At 40.8% G+C, this 17,396-nt stretch overlaps 1 protein-coding gene across 5 annotated transcripts in view; it reads left to right on the top strand.

Moving 5' to 3' along the window:
* Positions 1-17,396, top strand: part of shf (Src homology 2 domain containing F) — a 96,468-nt gene that overhangs the window by 66,341 nt on the left and 12,731 nt on the right. The window contains exons 3-5 of one of the 5 annotated variants that reach the window (XM_085450971.1): positions 2,659-2,877; positions 3,703-3,795; positions 11,751-11,897. In XM_085450971.1, coding sequence (XP_085307097.1) covers positions 2,659-2,877; positions 3,703-3,795; positions 11,751-11,897 — 459 coding nt within the window. The remainder of the gene's footprint in view (positions 1-2,658; positions 2,878-3,702; positions 3,796-11,750; positions 11,898-17,396) is intronic. The other 4 variants (XM_085450953.1, XM_085450942.1, XM_085450944.1 and 1 more) reach the window with 4 other exon arrangements.

Here is a 17,396-nt window from a genome sequence, read left to right on the forward strand (position 1 = left end):
CTCATTTTTCCGCAAGAGCTCCCTTGGGCCAAGAGGCAATTATGCAGTAGTGTGGCATAATATTTCATTCTCTTCACATCGCATTGCTCTATGGTGGTTCTGGCCGCTAACAGCTTCATGTGGCCCAGGAGGAAAGGTGCAGGCTGCTAACAACTTCATGTGAGAAGAGGAAGGTTGGAGAGGGGAGGAGGCGGTGGAAGAGGGAGAGGAGAGTTCTCAAGGGCATGATGCTTCATTAGCATCGTCAGGTCATTTTCACCTTCTTACATGGAGAGTGAAAGGGTGGGCATGCGTTTTAGTTGTGGTCAGGTGATGTTAACTAGATTTGCGACGTGACTCATGAGTATAAAAATGTACACTGGATTGACAGTTTAGCTCCTTGCATGCAACAGTTACAGGGGGAAAGTCATATTTGGTTAACACGCTTAAGATGTTTTACTTTGTATTTCCACCGCCTTTGAACAACAAAGCAACGTTCAATGCCTTCTGTTTCACTGATGATTATACATGTAAACAAAAGAAAACGTAGACGTTTTATAACTGATGTCTATAGACAAACTGGCAATGTTCCAGAAACCAGTTAATGGTGTATGTTCCAGGAGGGTACCAAAGTTTAAAAACGGAGCCCTTTCTTGAACTCTACAAAGATTGCACAAAGTATAATGTCATTATGCCCACATTTGTTTTTGTCCAACCACCATGATAGATAAAATCACCTCCTCCTCCTCCTTTTTTTTTTGATCCTGCTATTTCTTTTCTGGCACTGTAAATCCTCTCCTGCATTTCATCTTTTCCTGAGTGGTGGCACATAAACTTAATACAATAAGTATTTGCTGCTAAATGATGTCACATTCATAAGGAAAATCCCTTTCTGGGTTGAACAGCAGGGTTGAGGATGTGGGTTGTGCCCACATCTTTTCTGCCAGTTGCAAACATCCGTGTTTCTTGAAGAGAGGTCAATCTGAAAAAAAAAAAAAAATTTCTAATGCATTAGGTCACCAGGTGGTCATCATTTCTGTTTGTGCGTCTAGCCAAGAATTTAAGTCTGATGGAGAAATGCTGACAAGTAGTACAAAGGTTGCTATGAAATCATACATTAGGTAGGTTGTGGGGAAAATATCTAGTATGTCATATTTCTTCTTCAAGTGATACTTGATGAATACACTGTAGCACTGTTTCTGTGTTTTTGTATTATTAAAACGAGCATGTCGTGTGTCAGTACTTAACCACTTTGTGTGGTGACGCCATAATGCAGTGAATCACTACATAATAGGTGTTTGTCTGCTTTTTCAAGCTATTTTTTATTACTCAGTTATACAGATATTATGGAAAATTGTTCTACAGTGTATTGGGAATTGCTTTTTTTGTGACACTGTTATTATTGTGGCTAACCTGTCGTTCCTGTATTATATCAATAGTTATTCTGGGATCCACCTCCAAAACCAATGATTAAAGTATTTCTACACTAGAGGGAATAGGCTCAAAGGATTTAAGGCTTTATGTGGCTTGAGAACTAAATTGAGGCTACAAAACATTTTATTTAAAAGAAACCACAGCTTGCTTCGCTTTTGTGACATCAAGATCAGGGGCGTTATTTGGCCCTTTGACATTTTCACATAATTTACGACAAAATTATTCTAACGCTTGTGACGGTTTCTGTTGGTTTCAAAGAGTTGTTAAATGTTACAGAGAGAAAGAAAATTGGTACTTTATATTCAACTCAGTTCTGACAGTGATGGGCATGTTCATCGAGGACCGCTGTGTGATTTCTACGCTTTCTGCAGAGAGCTGCTTTTGCATGAACTCAACCTTTTTTCTTTTTTTTTATTTCAGTGCAGACTCGCTTCCCACTTTCTGCAAATAGCAACAGCAAACTGTCACTGCCATTCACTGAATAATAGTTGTAGGAGGCCCTGCCTTTCAATTTATTCATGCCCAATTTTGCTTTCTGACTATTGTTGATGGCAGATTTCAGTGAGAATAGCCTGCTTTTGACAGTGCTCTGTACCTGATATCGCAGGACTTGTGCTATCTGCACCCATCTTATGCCGGTATTAACTATTGCATTGCCTTGCTATTTTACATATGGCCTCTGACTGAGATGCTTCTAGCTGTTGTACAAGAAATGCATTTGGTATTTTAGACAAAGCACATTCTTTTAATATTGTACAACAGTGTTTTGATAACTTGGCTCACCACAAGTTACTACATTGTTAGTCTGTTTTTTTGCTGTTTATTTTCTAAATTTATTATTATATTTTATTTATTATTTCTATATTACTGTAAATTTGCCAAACCCACTAAGTGAGGGACTTGCTCAGCCTATGGATACTTTCTCATTTGAACACATAGAAAACAAGATTCTAGTCTTCAGCTTGATAGGTGACGCTAGTTGTGCCCTTTGGCCATCAAACTGATGTCACTGGTCACAGTTTTATTCCTGTATTAACACAGATGCTAAAAGTGTAAATGTGAGGCTACTTCTTCCATATTTCTTCCATATTCCGTGCTTTACAAGAAATATCCACTTCAGGCCTGATAAAATATGTTGCCTTTGTGTTTGCCAGTGAACCTACAGTCATAACTTTATAGCTTTCATCTATAAAGTTTTATGTCAGAGACCTAGCATTAACAATGAGTCTTTCTCATGTTTTTTAGAGATCAGGTCTGGCGGGAGAGGTCCTAAGGACGGACCCGTGAGGCAGCTGCCCTTGTACGACACACCATACGAGCCAGCTGAGAACGGTGGCGACCCAGACCCTGACCGATTGCGCTGCCCCAGAGAAAGCAGACTGCCCCAGGATGATGAGCGACCCCCTGAGGAGTACGACCAGCCCTGGGAGTGGAAGAAGGAGAGGATTTCCAAAGCCTTTGCAGGTAGGACTGACTGACCGAATTGTTATGACCACTGAAGGAGAATATAAACCTCACTGTAACTTACGGCACAGAGAGAAGTAAGTGAAATAAATCTTGAAAGTACTGCAAAGAAGACTTTTGAACAAGAGATGCATAATGCACTTTTACTCTGAAAACATTATTTCTACCTTTTTAGTAAGTATCTTTAAAAAGGGGGGAAAAAACAAACAGAATTTCATTTCGATCTGTTTCGCAGTCTTTGTTCTAATGTCAAATGCTCAGAGACTGAATCTAACGGCTCAACTGTCAAGCTTTTAACACAACGTAATCTGAACCTGTTTCTCTTTACTAACCCAGACGTCTGTTTTTCCAGCACTAACAAATTTGATTATGGCTTCTGTCAGGTTATGAGGCTCCCGTTGCTGCTGCTGCTGCTGCCTTTACCTTTCTGTTTAAGCTTTTTTCCCCCCTCTCCTCTGCACCTGCTACTTTCATTTTGCAGGTGTCCAGAACACTGTTTACTGTTTTCATCCAGCTCCTGCCTGTTTAAACTAAGTTGATACCTACGCTGCTCAGGGAGGCATGATTGGTTGCGCAGGTGCATGTAGGTCCAGGTAGTCACTGTGGTTTTAAGAGCTTCAGCATGGCTAAAACAGCCATAACATCAAACAGGGCTGTTCCTGGAAAGATATGCCGCCAGAATATAAATATGCACCCCAAATTTAAAAAAAAAAAAGAAGTATTTTATCCTTTTTTTCAAGAAAATCAGCAGTCCTTGACTATTTTCAATCGCCCCATTTTTCTCTTCATATATATATTTTTTTGTTCTTTTTCATCCTTGAACAGCTCTGCTTTGTTATGACTGCATTAGCTACGAGGGCTCTGTAAATGGCACTGGATCAGATCCCTACGGCAGAAAGGACTCCAAATCCCTCACAGGTACCAATGGAGGCGGGACTGGGGATTGTCTCCTTTTTTTTTCTTTTTCTTTTTTTCTGCTTTTTTTTTTGTATGATGTTTTTAGAGCTTTTTGAAACTGATGCCTGAACCTCTGGGTTGCACTCTACTTTCTGGAAATGCTGTTTAAAATTACAAGCTTGTTTTACAGTTTATTAGCGATGTCACGATTTGATTAACATTTGAGTCCTAAGTGCTGTTTTCTCCAAATGAACCCAGCGGTCACCTACTGAAAAACGCCTTGGAAAATGTTGCTAATTAGAATGACATTATCAGTATGCTACTTGCACAATCCCCCAGAGCTTGAAGTGGACTAAAAAAAAAAGGCAAAGGCATGGTAGAAGTACTTCAGATTAGTCTTTCAGCAGGCGCACAATTTTAGCAAGTGCAGTAGCACTGCTTAAAAGAAGAGGCAATGGGGTTGAAGGGTGCAGGGGTGGAAGTGAAGCAAACTGTGTTTACTCGTCCACCCTTTGCAGTGTTAATTATTCTTTTTCCATGACAAGAATAGTGCGGTTTGGCTTTCTGTGGAAATGATCATTATACAAACTGAAAATATGGCAAAGTGGTCTCTGATGCACAGCAAAATAAAAACAACACGCATGCATTATTAAAACCACGCATGGCCTCAAGGCTCATTTTGGTGTATAGTTGAGGGGGGGGAACAAGTGGCAAAGCTTGTAATTTGGTTTTTCGACATGCAAAAGTAATTGCGCGGTATAGCACCGTAAATCAAAACTCACTGTGATGCAAAGTACAAAAATAATTCACATTTTTGTAATTAAATTTCTTTATAGTTACATTTTTTCTACAAATGTCTCTATTTTATGTGTCCTTTATTTTTCCCTTTGTGCTCTGAAATCACAGATGAAGTGCACTGCAATAAAGTAAAACGGTTACAATACAGAAGATGAAAGAGGCATTAATCCCTTGTGGTGTTGTGCTGTTAATGGGTTGTTTCAACGGACTTCACACAGTCACGCAGTTGAAGGGAATTATTCCATAAATATCATTTACATCCACAGCTACGTTTTAATATCCAACAATAAAGCATGTAATTAATGCCACATCTCCAACCCACTTTCATCACAATTGTTGAATCTAATTTGGATGTAATGCCTCGAAGAGCCGGTCAGAGCTAGTGACTATTTCAAAACGGATCCATCCCAAATCGCTGGAATAGCGCACTTTTCTATTTGTGTAGATTATTTGTAATGTTATTAATGATGGAGAAGGTCTGCTCCCTCATTTTTAAGTACGTGTAAAGTCTTATGTGGCATTGCAAAGGAAACAAACTCATGAATCTCATTTGCTGGAGAATAGTCTCATAAGAGTATTTGGTGCATACCTGCAGGTAATGAGAGTACTGGTATGTACCAATCAATGGTGCTTACAGATAGCATAAGTTCTTGAAATAAATGAGAAAATTATCTTTGTCCACTGAGAGGTTTTGGGCTAGTTTTGAAGATTTCCACAGATAGATAGCATTCAGCTAGATGTATCTGACTGTGGCAGGAGTTGTGATTTAAGGGATTCATTGGCTCATGTTAGGCAGAGTGTAGTGAGACTCTGTAGGCAAATGTATAAAATAAATTTGTCAGTGTGTTCATTTGTCATCCTTCCATGTTTCCACTTAATTTCTGTTTCCTGTTTACTTCTGTGTACCCTCGGCCCCGAGGTTTTCATAGGAGTCGCGTTCTTTTGCCTGTGCTAGTGATTAGTTAAATAAGGGATGCTGCATTCTTAATCACTTTCCTTCTCTCCCTCATAATTTTTCTGTCAAGCAGCACTCAGGAGAGTTTGTTTAAGACACTATTTACCAACACATCCCTCTTACAGAGAGTGTCCCTCTTTTGATGATGATTAATTCAATTTCCAGTGCATGTCAAAGTATATTGGTTTGGAATTGAAGAGATAAGTCTTTAAGTTGTCTTTCAAGGAAAGCTGCAGTGTAAAAAGTACTTTGATTTATTACTGGATTGTGTTCTGTTTTATGCTTAAGTCAAGCCGAAATAATTCCCCAACATTTGAACACCAGAAAAGGGAAGAAAGGAAAAAAGAAGAAAGACATCTCTAGGACAAGCCTTGTCAGCATGGGCTTGTTGCTTTCGCAGGTGTCAGTGCAGACCAGCCTTGGATCCTGACATCAAGGGGCTTAGAGAAAGTTTCATACCTTTCAAGCTTGAAGTTTGTGTGCTTGCACCCATGTCTCTGATCTTTGCAACAAGCTTACCTGCGACTTCAGGACATTATACATTGCTTCAATGTTTAAGTCATGTGAGCCAAATGCTTAGCAGTTATCCCCATTTAATCTCTTCTGGCACGGTTTTAAGAGTTAGGTTAGGGCCCAGCTACTCTTGTCTTTTCCCAGAGATGCTTTATTGCACCGCTGTCGATTATATTTTGGATCCATTCGTTTTCTCATTGCCAGGAAATCTGTGGCATAAATGAGTCACAGATCCAATACGGAATTGTCCTACACCCTTAGTCGAGACAGGGTTACTCGGGCGGTCCTGTAATTTTAGATCATGAACTTTCTGTGCGTTAGAGCTTGAGAAGCCTAAACGCCTTTTTTTGTAATTTACCAAACCTAGTTGTAGTTGAAGTGATTGTTCGATTTTCAGAACCACTAACCATTTTTGCAGAAAAGTCGATGTTTTGACAGAAAAAAACAAAGGTCCAAATTAAAAACTAAACATACATGAACATGTAAAACAAAAACCTTGGCTTAATTTTTATCATAAGCTTTAAAAATATTACCCAAACCACCAATTTAAAGAAGTAACTATATTTTCCAAGCTTTCCATTGTAAATTTCTATCAGATTTTGTAGGACTAAATCTGATTTAAGTTTGTTTTATGCAGAATATGACAACATTTTTATTTGTTTTATATATAGATTTGTAATTGTTTGACTGTTCATGTTCAGATCTCCCTGATTTCCATTGTGGTGATGCTGCCATGCCTCCAGATGTCAGCAGTTAAGTAAATACGTTATCAGGCTGCGGTAAGTTGTGATTCCAGCCTTTCTGTGCTCAGATAGCCTGTTTTTTAAAATAGGACTAATTATAGCTCAGTGGGCTTTTTAGGTTTCCAGAGGGCACTTCTCCTCAGCAACATTTCTATAGTTGCTGAAGCACTTTACGCCTGTGTAATATAAATGATTAATGATATTGTTCACCATTTAGATTTAGAAGCGGTTTTCTGAACCCATCAAAACCTTCACAGTTCATATTCCCACAATTATGTGGGAAATGAAAATGTCGCCAAACAAAGTATTAGCACATAATGAAAAAAGATGAACAACCTTGCTAAATTGTGCAGTAGGTGTTTCAAAAATAAAGGGAAAAAAAACAATTAAATAAGTACCAAGTGCCGCCTACGCCCTCCCACAGTGGTATAACACGGTAATGCAATCTGTATAAAAGACTATTTGTCTTCATTAATGCTGGGCAGGCAAAGTAGAGTAATGCTCCTTGCTGCAGCCCCCTTTTCCTCAGCTGTCCCTATCACAGCCTGCCTGCACGCCTGTTCACAACACTTGGTCTGGTGTTATTATTCACTGTTGAACTATCTCCTGACAGGTATGCAATGGAATGTAAATCCTCTGCCTTGTTAGGGGGTTGGGAGGCTGTGTACTTGCGGTTTAGTTAATCACTCATCCTCACTGTCCCTCTCCACCCCAGCGCCACACCATACTCGGCTGCCGAACACAGGTACTCGACACAACCTCTATCCTTACTCCCTGGATGCTGAGTAAGTGATGGATGATTCTGGAGGTGAAGTGTGACCAAGATGCATTAGAATTTGACCATATATGAAGCGTTAGTATATGAGGCCCGTGTAGGGTTTGTCCATATGTCTATCACCCTGTACATTTTGGCTCTGCATATAGTATCCTCCCTCTCACAGCCAGACGTGGACACGTCGCCATTGGAAATCCGAGTGCTGTCTCAGCAGGAGTGGGACTAAGAGCCACTGTTACCTAATCTCCTTGCCCTGTTACCTGCTACTAACTCCTTTCACTTGACTCCTGGCCTGCAGGGTACCGTGCATTTAACACTGAAGATCAGAGGCAGTTTAGTCGCTTAGCCCCTCAGGTCTTGGGAAACTTTATGGGTTTTTTTAATGAATCTTCATGGACTTAACGACCTAGAAATCTGAGATCTGATTCTAATGTTCTAAAATAAATAATTGATTCAGTTACAGTCCTACCGTGGTGTCTTGCAACAGGGTTAAAGCCAGCTGTTTTGTGGGTGTCGGGGTTCAGTTTCTCTGTGCTTGGCTGATCCGATATCCCCCACCGCTGCCTGTCACTCTGCAGCGCTGTCTCGTCCTACTGGCCTCTGCTGCAACACCCTGCTGATAACCTTCCTGTCAGCCCTCTTTCATGAGCCTCAAATGTGTCCCACCGTTCTCTACGGAGCGCTGCTGCCATGGGTCTTATCTTCACTCACACACATTGGCCACACATAACAGCACTGTAAACCTCCCGCTATAAGTGTAGAAGCAGCGTTTTGCCAGAAAGCCCCCATGGAAGCTCCTGCTGGCCAGCTGTCAGTAACCCATCTTTCCCTTCTCTCTATATGGAAGAGCATGGAAAAAGGCCTTGCTGTCATCTCTTAACCATCACCCATTTTCTGTGTCACTTTCATTTTTAATACAAACGCAGGTCCTTTCAAAAGAAAGCCGGACTATGTAATGTGATGGATACAGTATACCGGAAAAATTATGAAGTGGCATTTCAGTTCCCCTGGAGCATTACACAGTTGTTATCTGTAATGATTTGAGTGCAGATGGAACAAACACGTCTTCGGAAGAGGCTGTTTTTGTATTTCGAGCTCTTCCGCTCATAATGTGCGGCATAAACATCACAATACTCCAGCTTGTTTTGAATATGCATGCAATTAGCCAGCCAAATTAAGCAGAACTAAATTAAACGGCATTGGTGGAAAACAAGCATAGCTGGTGATTTATGGTGCTGCACTGTTTACAGTGATGAAGTGCCATGTGCTAATGAAAAGCCCGGGTAAACAAATACCTGGCTTTGAGAGGAAAAAAAAAAGAACGGCTCCTGGAAGAACAAAGGAAAGGAAAGCGCATACCCCTATCCATTATTTTTTATTCTTTTTATTTACTACACTGTCAACACAAAACAAAGTACATATCCAATGGGAGGAGTACAATGGGAGGGACATGAGTGATGGGTTTTCTTTTCAAATTTTTAACATGGCCACTTTTGAGCGACAGGAGGAGGTGTGTACTAATATTGAATGAGGATTATCCAGGTGAGGAAGGTTAGACGACAAAAAAGATCGGATGTATTCACATGAGCGTTCAGAATTATTAATTGGGCTCTGCATTATTTCTCTTTTCATTTAGAAAGGTGCTGTGCAAATATGACTCAGGTTATTAACACATATAACTAACCTAACCTACAAAATGCACAGTATTTATGTCATACTGAGCATGATTTACATTTTCTACTTGATATGCGTGTGCGGTCTCTGATGCAGTTAACCTGTACACAGAGTACAATTTACCACCCACAGACCTGATAATGGGTCTAAATCTACATTAGCTGTAAACAGGTATGTATTGATAGAGGGCAGTGTGATAGAGCCAGTGTGGGCAGTGTGATCTGTGAAAATGTGGGCTGCAGTGTGCTAAGCCTTCAGGTCCATGTGTAAATCACCTGAACTGCTGTTGTCACCTCGGTGCTGAATATGAATTTGTCCCTGCAGTGTAAAGATGCACTCATCTGTGCAGCAGCGTGGCATCTAAAGTCAGTGACAACCTTAGGAGTAACAATACCTTAAAATGCTTCACAAGGTGAGGCACCCAGGTTTAAAAAAACGCACACAAACACACCCAAAACCCTGACTATTGAATCAGTTTTCCTTAATTTTCACAGTGCTAAATGCTATTATTCAGCTGTGCAACCAAGCGAGTCTGAACCACGCTCGCTGAAATCATCTCCTCGTCCCCACACTGAGGCTGCAGAGTGGAGGCAGCCTTCTGCTCCCCCAAACAATTACACGCTAATCTGCAATGTGAAATGAGTATTAGGCTTTTAATCTCATAGGAAGAGAGTCCCCTACTTCACCCCAAAGTAGAGGAAGTTATATTATCTAGCAGAGTTTTTGACCTTCTGTATCCACTCCTCTAGCCTACACCTCTCCCATCAGGACAGACAGCAAGCAGCTCCTCCTTCCAGCCACCTTTCTCTAGATTAGCCCCCTGACACCCCAGGCCCGGCTATTTAATTGCTTGTCGGATTGAATATTCTCCAGTCTCCCCTTCATCTAGCTTGCTGATATTGCTTCTCATTAACATGTCCTGTACCACCACCATGGTTCAATTCCTTTCAGGGAGGAAGACAGGTTCATAACATTATGTTCATCCTCCTACTAAAAACTAGTCTGTGCACCAGCGTTAATAGTATATCTGATTTGCATCAACCCATCTATTTGCCTGTTGTTTGTCCATGTTTGAACAATTCTGCCACTCCCTTTATTGGACAGATGACCGAATATTTGCTGTATATCAGTCACAATGAGGGTTTCGGATGTTTGGGGTTTGTTCTGAGAGCCTTTCTTGCCATTGTTGTTCCGTACTTTAAACTTAACGTACTCATCGAATGCATTTGGTTTTGATAAAGGAGATAAGAGAATGAAGGATGACATGTATTTAATAGGATGACGTGTTTTGTTTTTTGGTTTTGTTTTTAACTTATAAGACCTTAAAAGAAACCGTTAATAGTTATGTGCCAAAAGTAGCTGCACATTAAAATTCTTTTCTTTTACAGTACTTTCGTAACTGGAATAAAATCTCCAGCACCATGGACAGTGACCTTAGAATTTGCTCAATCGCTGTGGCTTTGATGGCACAAAGATGTCTTTTGAGACCTCTGCAAAATCTAAGCAAAAATAACACAACCACCCGAGGAACATGCAGTCGTTCACCAAAGCTATTACCCATGGATTGCATTTATTTATTAGCCTTGGCTCGATCACTGGCTTTCTCTTGTATGAAGAAAAACATTCCCCTTTCTGTCTCATTCATTAATTATCCTTGGCTGGTTAAAAAGTGGCCCTGTGCTGGAAACAGATGTGCTGCTGCATGAGTGCTCAATTATCCTGGTAAAGCCCCAACTGCATGAGGCATACATTATTTAAGGGGCAAAGCCAGGGTAGCGTCCATTGCCTTCATGGATTACTCTTAGGTACTTTTTAGCTACAGATATTGTCTACACTCTGACTTGGCTTAATATAGAGGCCTGGGGTCTTTGTCATCAAACACAGCACCAACTGTTACAGTAGAGTGTATGCAGCTGTGCTGTTTTCACTGATCATCTAGTTTGGCTTAAGGCAGGTTTGTATTTTATAGTTTGCTCATTAAAAGTACAGTATTATTACTTGGGCCTGAATGTTATTTAAGGATATTATGCACTGTATCATGCATTAGAGCTTGAACAATTCGGCCTTAAGAACTTCTTGTTGCATCTATCTAGTGTATCTCTCCCAAGGTGAGACTGTAGTTATTGGCTGAATCTGAGTGTATTATTGAATTTGATAATTGAAAACTTTCACATTCCTTTTGTTACCTTCAGGGCCTCTCAGCAATCTGAGTATCCAGCTCTGCATCAGAGTGGAAGCGGATATAAAATCCAGCCCTACTTTTAGAACTAACGTTCCTTCCTTTCCAGTCCTCTTGTATTCCTTCCTTTTCTAGCCCACAGCTGCTGCTGAATTTTGGATCACAGTATAAACCAACTCTCCTGCTCTTATCCACAGTATTTTTCACTTACCCCTTTTACCTTTTGTCTTTTTCTTCTGTTTTCTGTCATTACTTCCCTTTCCTAACTCACTTCCTTTCTTTATTATTCTTGTTGCTATCGTTTCCTTGCCTCCATCTCTCCTCTGGTGACACTTGCAGTAGAGATTAAAGTGATCAAGGACCTACCATGGCCCCCTCCTGTCGGCCAGCTCAACACCAGCCCTCCCCCAGTGGAGGAGCTTGAGTCTCCTTCCCAGACAGCTCAGCCCTCGCCAGGACAGACGAGCTGTGACCAGCACCACCATGGTGGGTGTTGGTGTTCATTGTCCAGCATCCTTTCCATCAGTTACCCTGGCACTCCAGTCCATCTTCCTATTCCCTGTTGGCATGTTTGTCCGTCCATTTTTTCATCCGTCCATCCGTCTATCCGTCCATCCGTCCGTCCATCCATCCATCCATCCGTCTTTAATTAATGAAGGCATGGTGTTTTACATAGCATACAGCTCAGTATTTTAGTTCTACTGAACATTTAAAAAACATTACTAGCCAAGCATATGCAGCTACCAAAACATAGGTAGGGTTAGTCTGCTACTGCAATGTATGATTATGTTTGTCCCAAATTTTCTGGTCACTGAAGACGTACTGAAAGAGTTACCATATGTGAGAAGTACTGAAAAATCTGACTATAGGTATTAGCTCTGTAATGACTGCTCTTTTCCATCTGGAATACATGTGGCAGAAAATCACCAACTCTTTTGCAGGTTTTAGGCTGAAGCCTCATTAGTTTTAATTGTGCCGAACTGCCTTCTGCATGCGTAATTGCCATTCGCTGTGACCCCCATTTCCTCTTGTCAACATACTCGTAACCATCCCAGATGTCCCTCTGGTCTGCTGTTCTCTACAAGTGGCTCACACGAATTAGGAAATCAAACTCATTGGAGACGAATTCAGTTCTTGACTTATTGCCATATTTACCTTTTTCATTGCATGCAGTGGATAAGTAATTGACCTATTTTTAACTGAGAGAGCCATTAGTTTATTTTTGTAGCTCTCTCACACACTTGCCCTCTGTCTGCTGTCATTATCCAGAGAAAAGAAGGACATGTAGCAGAACTAATTTCAGGAATGGGATTTCCCCTGACAGAGTGGAAAGACTTAGTGAGGCCATGTAAGAGGACACCAATGTGTGTTGTAGGCGAGGACAGGGCGAGGAGTTGATTTATGCCCGTAAATCCATGAGAAAGGTTCTGGTTCCTTCGGTGAAGTGAGTGGGTTTAAGATCGGCATCCAGCTGTAAAGTGATCCCCTCTCTGTCTCAGCCGGTATGGCCCTAGTCTACATCTTTAGGGGTCAAAGGTCCAAGTGGTAGACTTGGGGAGGGGGCTTGATGGCCTCCACAACCCTTGTGAATACAGTTGCAATGTACTCTCTTGACCTCAGCATATAGGCAGACATTCAGTCACACATCAAGACATTAGTCATCTGTTACATGAGTCAGCCAGACTAGAAAGCTGGATAGGGTCATTTGTTTAGTCCTTAGATATATAACATCATTACCAAAATTCAAATGCAGATCAGCAGAACAAATAATACATCTACACCTTACGCCCAGACACTTTTTTCTTTTTAATTTTTTTAACATGAATTAATTATATGTACTTTGAAGCATTTATCTTACCTCATTTTTCTTTTAATCTAAGAAACCAAAGTAATTAAAAAGTATCCAGTTTTAATTTTAAATGAATTCCCCAGCTGACACTTGGTAGGGTCACTCCTTTGTCTTGGAAAACCTAATTTGGAATTTCCTTTTGAAATTTATTTAAAAGAAGAGAGCGTATTCCTAGATGGTTGACTCATCAGAGATAAAGCTTATAGCTTCAAACGGCCACAGTGGGGCTCTAAAATATAGTATTATAAAAGCCATGCAGCAATTATTTTAGTTCCTGGTGCATATAATTAATATCGGCGTAAAAGTTTAACCCTATTTTTAGCGTGCACTGCATTCTAATAAGCTGGAAACCTGTTAATCATTTCACAAGTCCTAGCTGGAAAACTTAATTTTCACCTCACAATGCAGCAGCCGATGAAACACTTTGCCCCTCAGACTAGTCATCCTTTGTAATAGGAGTATCATTAGTAAATGAGAATTAATTAGCCTGCTTAATTAGAGAAATCTGTGCACAGGGGGAAGAGGAGACAGTAGTAGTAGTTAAATTGTGCTGAGTCTTCAGTGACAGATGTCACTACACTTTTGTGGTTTTTATTTTTTGATTCCCTTTGTTTTTATTTTGATTACTGTGACTTCTACTTTGGAGTGTTTTTTATGTTGTTAGACAGTGACATTATTATGTACTGTGCTGACCTGTGCCTTGCTCTGCAGCACTATATTACATAGCAGTGCTTTATCTCGTGGTTTGTAATCGTGGAATGTCCTTTTGCCATTTCTTTTTAATCTGTGCCTTAGCCAATCAGCTCGCTCTGTCATGCACTCTTTCCCCATCCTCTTATGTGTGTGGGGTGTGTGTGTGCGTGTTATTTACTTTTCTTTTTTTTATATAGTTGTCTCTAAAGGAAGCTGTGTGTCTGAAGGGGACAGGTCTTTCAGCCATCTGTCACCATCTGACTGACAGTTCAATCTGATACACAAATTCCATTTGCAGTGCTTTACAAGCAACAATTCTGATAACATACACAGTTGCCCATGTGCCTTTATGTGTTTATTTCAAGAGAAGTGTGTTACCGTGTGTGTGTGCGCGTGCGTGTGGAGGTTTTCACCCTCTCGTCCCTCTTAAGCTTCCTCATACGGCTTTTGTTCCCCCGTGGGCCAATCCTCTAGTCAATCTCCTGTCGTCCATGTTTCGAACTGTGTGCTCTGGAGAATGAGAGAGGGGAATTGGTTTGCCTCACTCCCACTGATTTTCTGCCTTAAAACATAACTCTACATCAGTTTCGGAATGGTAATGGTGAGGCGCCCAGCTAACAAAGCAGACATGAGTCCATTCACTCTTGAGCAAATAAAAATGATGGCTTTTGTTTAGTTTGGGGGGCTCTTTCTTCAGGGTAATACTCTCCTTGTAGAGCACTGCACTCTGCCTGCAGTGAAGCCTCCACTTTGACAAGAAAGGTTGACGGGGTGAGCTACACTAAGAATAGCCACTCAACCCACCCTTTCTTGGTAGCGGAGAGGGGGGAGAAAACAGTTTAATCACGATCAAATAAATCACTGATTGTTGTGTCTGGGTAAGAGGAGGGAAATGTGAAGAGCTGAGGTCAGGCACATGAGTGAGTGGATTGTAGATACAATATGGACTATGTAGGGAAAAGCCAAGATTGCATCCTGTATCCTTAACGATGTCTGATACCTTTTCCAGCCTCTTATGGTTGCGTCACTAATCAGTGAAGAGATGATAATATTATGTTCACAGTCAATTCTCAATATGGAAGTGCAAGTAGACTGTTTAAGGGTTTTGTTGTAGTAGTAGGTGTAATTGGCGACAGTCTGCCCTGCAGTGGGACCATCAGAGATAACAGATCAAAACACCCCTTTTTTCCTGTGGAGACATTCCTCCACAGTCCATTTTCCCCTATCTGTTTCTACCACTGAGTGGCAAGAGAGCTCGGGGAAAAAGTCAGAGTTAGAATGATGAGGCAAGAGTGATAGAAGAGAAGGCAAAGGGCAGAAGAAGGTTGGACACATGCAAACAGAGAGAAATCGAAAGCAAAGGACAGGGAGCAATTGGCTCCATCTTCATGTTGTGATCTGTCAGCATTGACAGGAGCTGAATGGAACAAACATGCATCTTCCATGTCCCCTTGGTCAGTTTCCATGGAAACGCCATTTCTCACCTTTACACATATACAATATATTCATCTGACTTGGATCAAATTCCCAGTATTCAGCATGTAATTTAAATGGACTCTATGATATAAAATAATGCAGACACAACACGGGATCATAATGTGAATTACTATATTAGGAGCGACAGACCTCAAGGACATGGATCAGCAACTTGTATTCTTCCAAGGGTGAGACCTAGAATTTACCCAGCTGTCATGCAACAGTACAATTTTGCTGTCATTTTACCAGCCCGCTGTCGGCCTTTAATGAACAAATGTGCAGAGGCAAAGATAACAGCCGGAATGATTTGAAATAATCATTTCCACGAGTTTATGTTTGGGGAATCGCATCATTGAGCCAAAGGCCAACGAGTTCAACCGCAAGTAGAGTGTGGAGGTTAAGGGGAGCCCCTAGTGGTCAGACCTGAAACAGCTGTAATCTGTCAAAAAAAAGCACTGCTTGCGATGACATCATGGTATGTCATAGAAAGTATTCGAAAAAGAGAAGATATTCCTAAAGGACTACAACTGCACTACTGTAAAAATACTTCATTACAAGCTTTTCTTCCGATATCCTGAGTTAATAAGCAGTAGTTCACTGTTAATGGAAGTGGCACTTCTTTTAATTACTATAATTAAAATACTTGTTTTAATTGCTGGTAATTAAACATTGAATAACTTTACACATGACAGCAACCACTAACCAGCTTTTTTTGAATGGTAACACTCTTTATCATTTAATTGCATTTTATAAGCTGATCATGTGGGGGGTTTTTTGGGTTTTTTTTAAATGAAATATCTTGAAAAAGAGCAGGCTCTATAGAAACACATGTATCAGTTGTAGCTGAAATGTCATAGAGGTGAGCAATAAAGTGGCACAACATCTAAATACTCAAGTAAACTACTTGTAGTAAGTAGTGTTGAATTGATTTAAACTGTCAGCCCTTCCACTCAGTGTGATACAGAGGCACTTGGCAAGCTCACAATCTGTAAAGTGTAATGCTATCCTCTGACTGGAATGCAGAGTCTAGACAGATGTAGACGTGTTGTTAAGATCACACTGCCTGTCTCTGTGTATAGTGTCTGCCATGTTCTGCCTGGTAATTAAACACTAGATGCAAGGATGGCCATTAGTGACAGAGAGCAGCAAAGTTTGATGTTGCCTAGTAGATGCGAGTTTCATACGACATTAACCACTTCCATCAAAAAAACAAAAACGGCTATCTGTTGGTCTTGAGCCATATAGAAGCAGGCGACAATAACCAGGAAAAGCTTGTCATACGGTTGATGTAGGAAGCCGCCCCTCTGTTATTGCTTGAGAAGCGTGTCAGTAGCTTTAAATAGTTTTTTTTTTTTTTTGTTTTGTTTTGGTTTTTTTGGGGGGGGGGGGGGGATTTCAGAAGCTTTAGATGTTATGGCATGAAGCACAGTGATGGATTACTGAGGAAAAATGTCTCAGCTGCCTGTGACGCATGATAATTACTCTTACATCCACTGTCCAGCCTTTTATTCCTTTAGCTTGTGCAACTCTTTCCCACAAGTGTAAATTCACATTTAATATGTCCTTGAGAGCATTATCTTCTGTTTGCTGATTGGCTGTGAAGTTGCCCCGTGACCCCTGGCATTTCATGTGTGCGCATAGGTCACTTTAAGCCCCCAAACACCATCAAACACATCCCTGTGAGGCTGCCAAGAGAGCTTGTCATGTCCACAGTTGACCGTGAGAGTTTGAAAAGCTAGTTCAATGTTTAACTTGCAGAACCTGGGTGTTGGAGTTGGGCGTGCACTTAAGTGTGTGCACATTTGCGTGTACTTAAAGAGTGAAAATGCTCAGCCATACAGTAGTATATATGGGATTATTTACAGGCGCATGAGCTTGTTTTGGAGGAAGGTTGCGTGTGTGTGTATTTTGCCTAACTGGAATGTGTACACGGGCAAGCTAGATTGATTTATGTCTCTTTCATCATG

This window comes from Copadichromis virginalis, linkage group LG1 (genome assembly GCF_057382275.1).
Source record: "Copadichromis virginalis isolate Kocher_CV1m ecotype Utaka linkage group LG1, C_Virginalis_male_GT1.1, whole genome shotgun sequence".
Classification (NCBI taxonomy): domain Eukaryota; kingdom Metazoa; phylum Chordata; class Actinopteri; order Cichliformes; family Cichlidae; genus Copadichromis; species Copadichromis virginalis.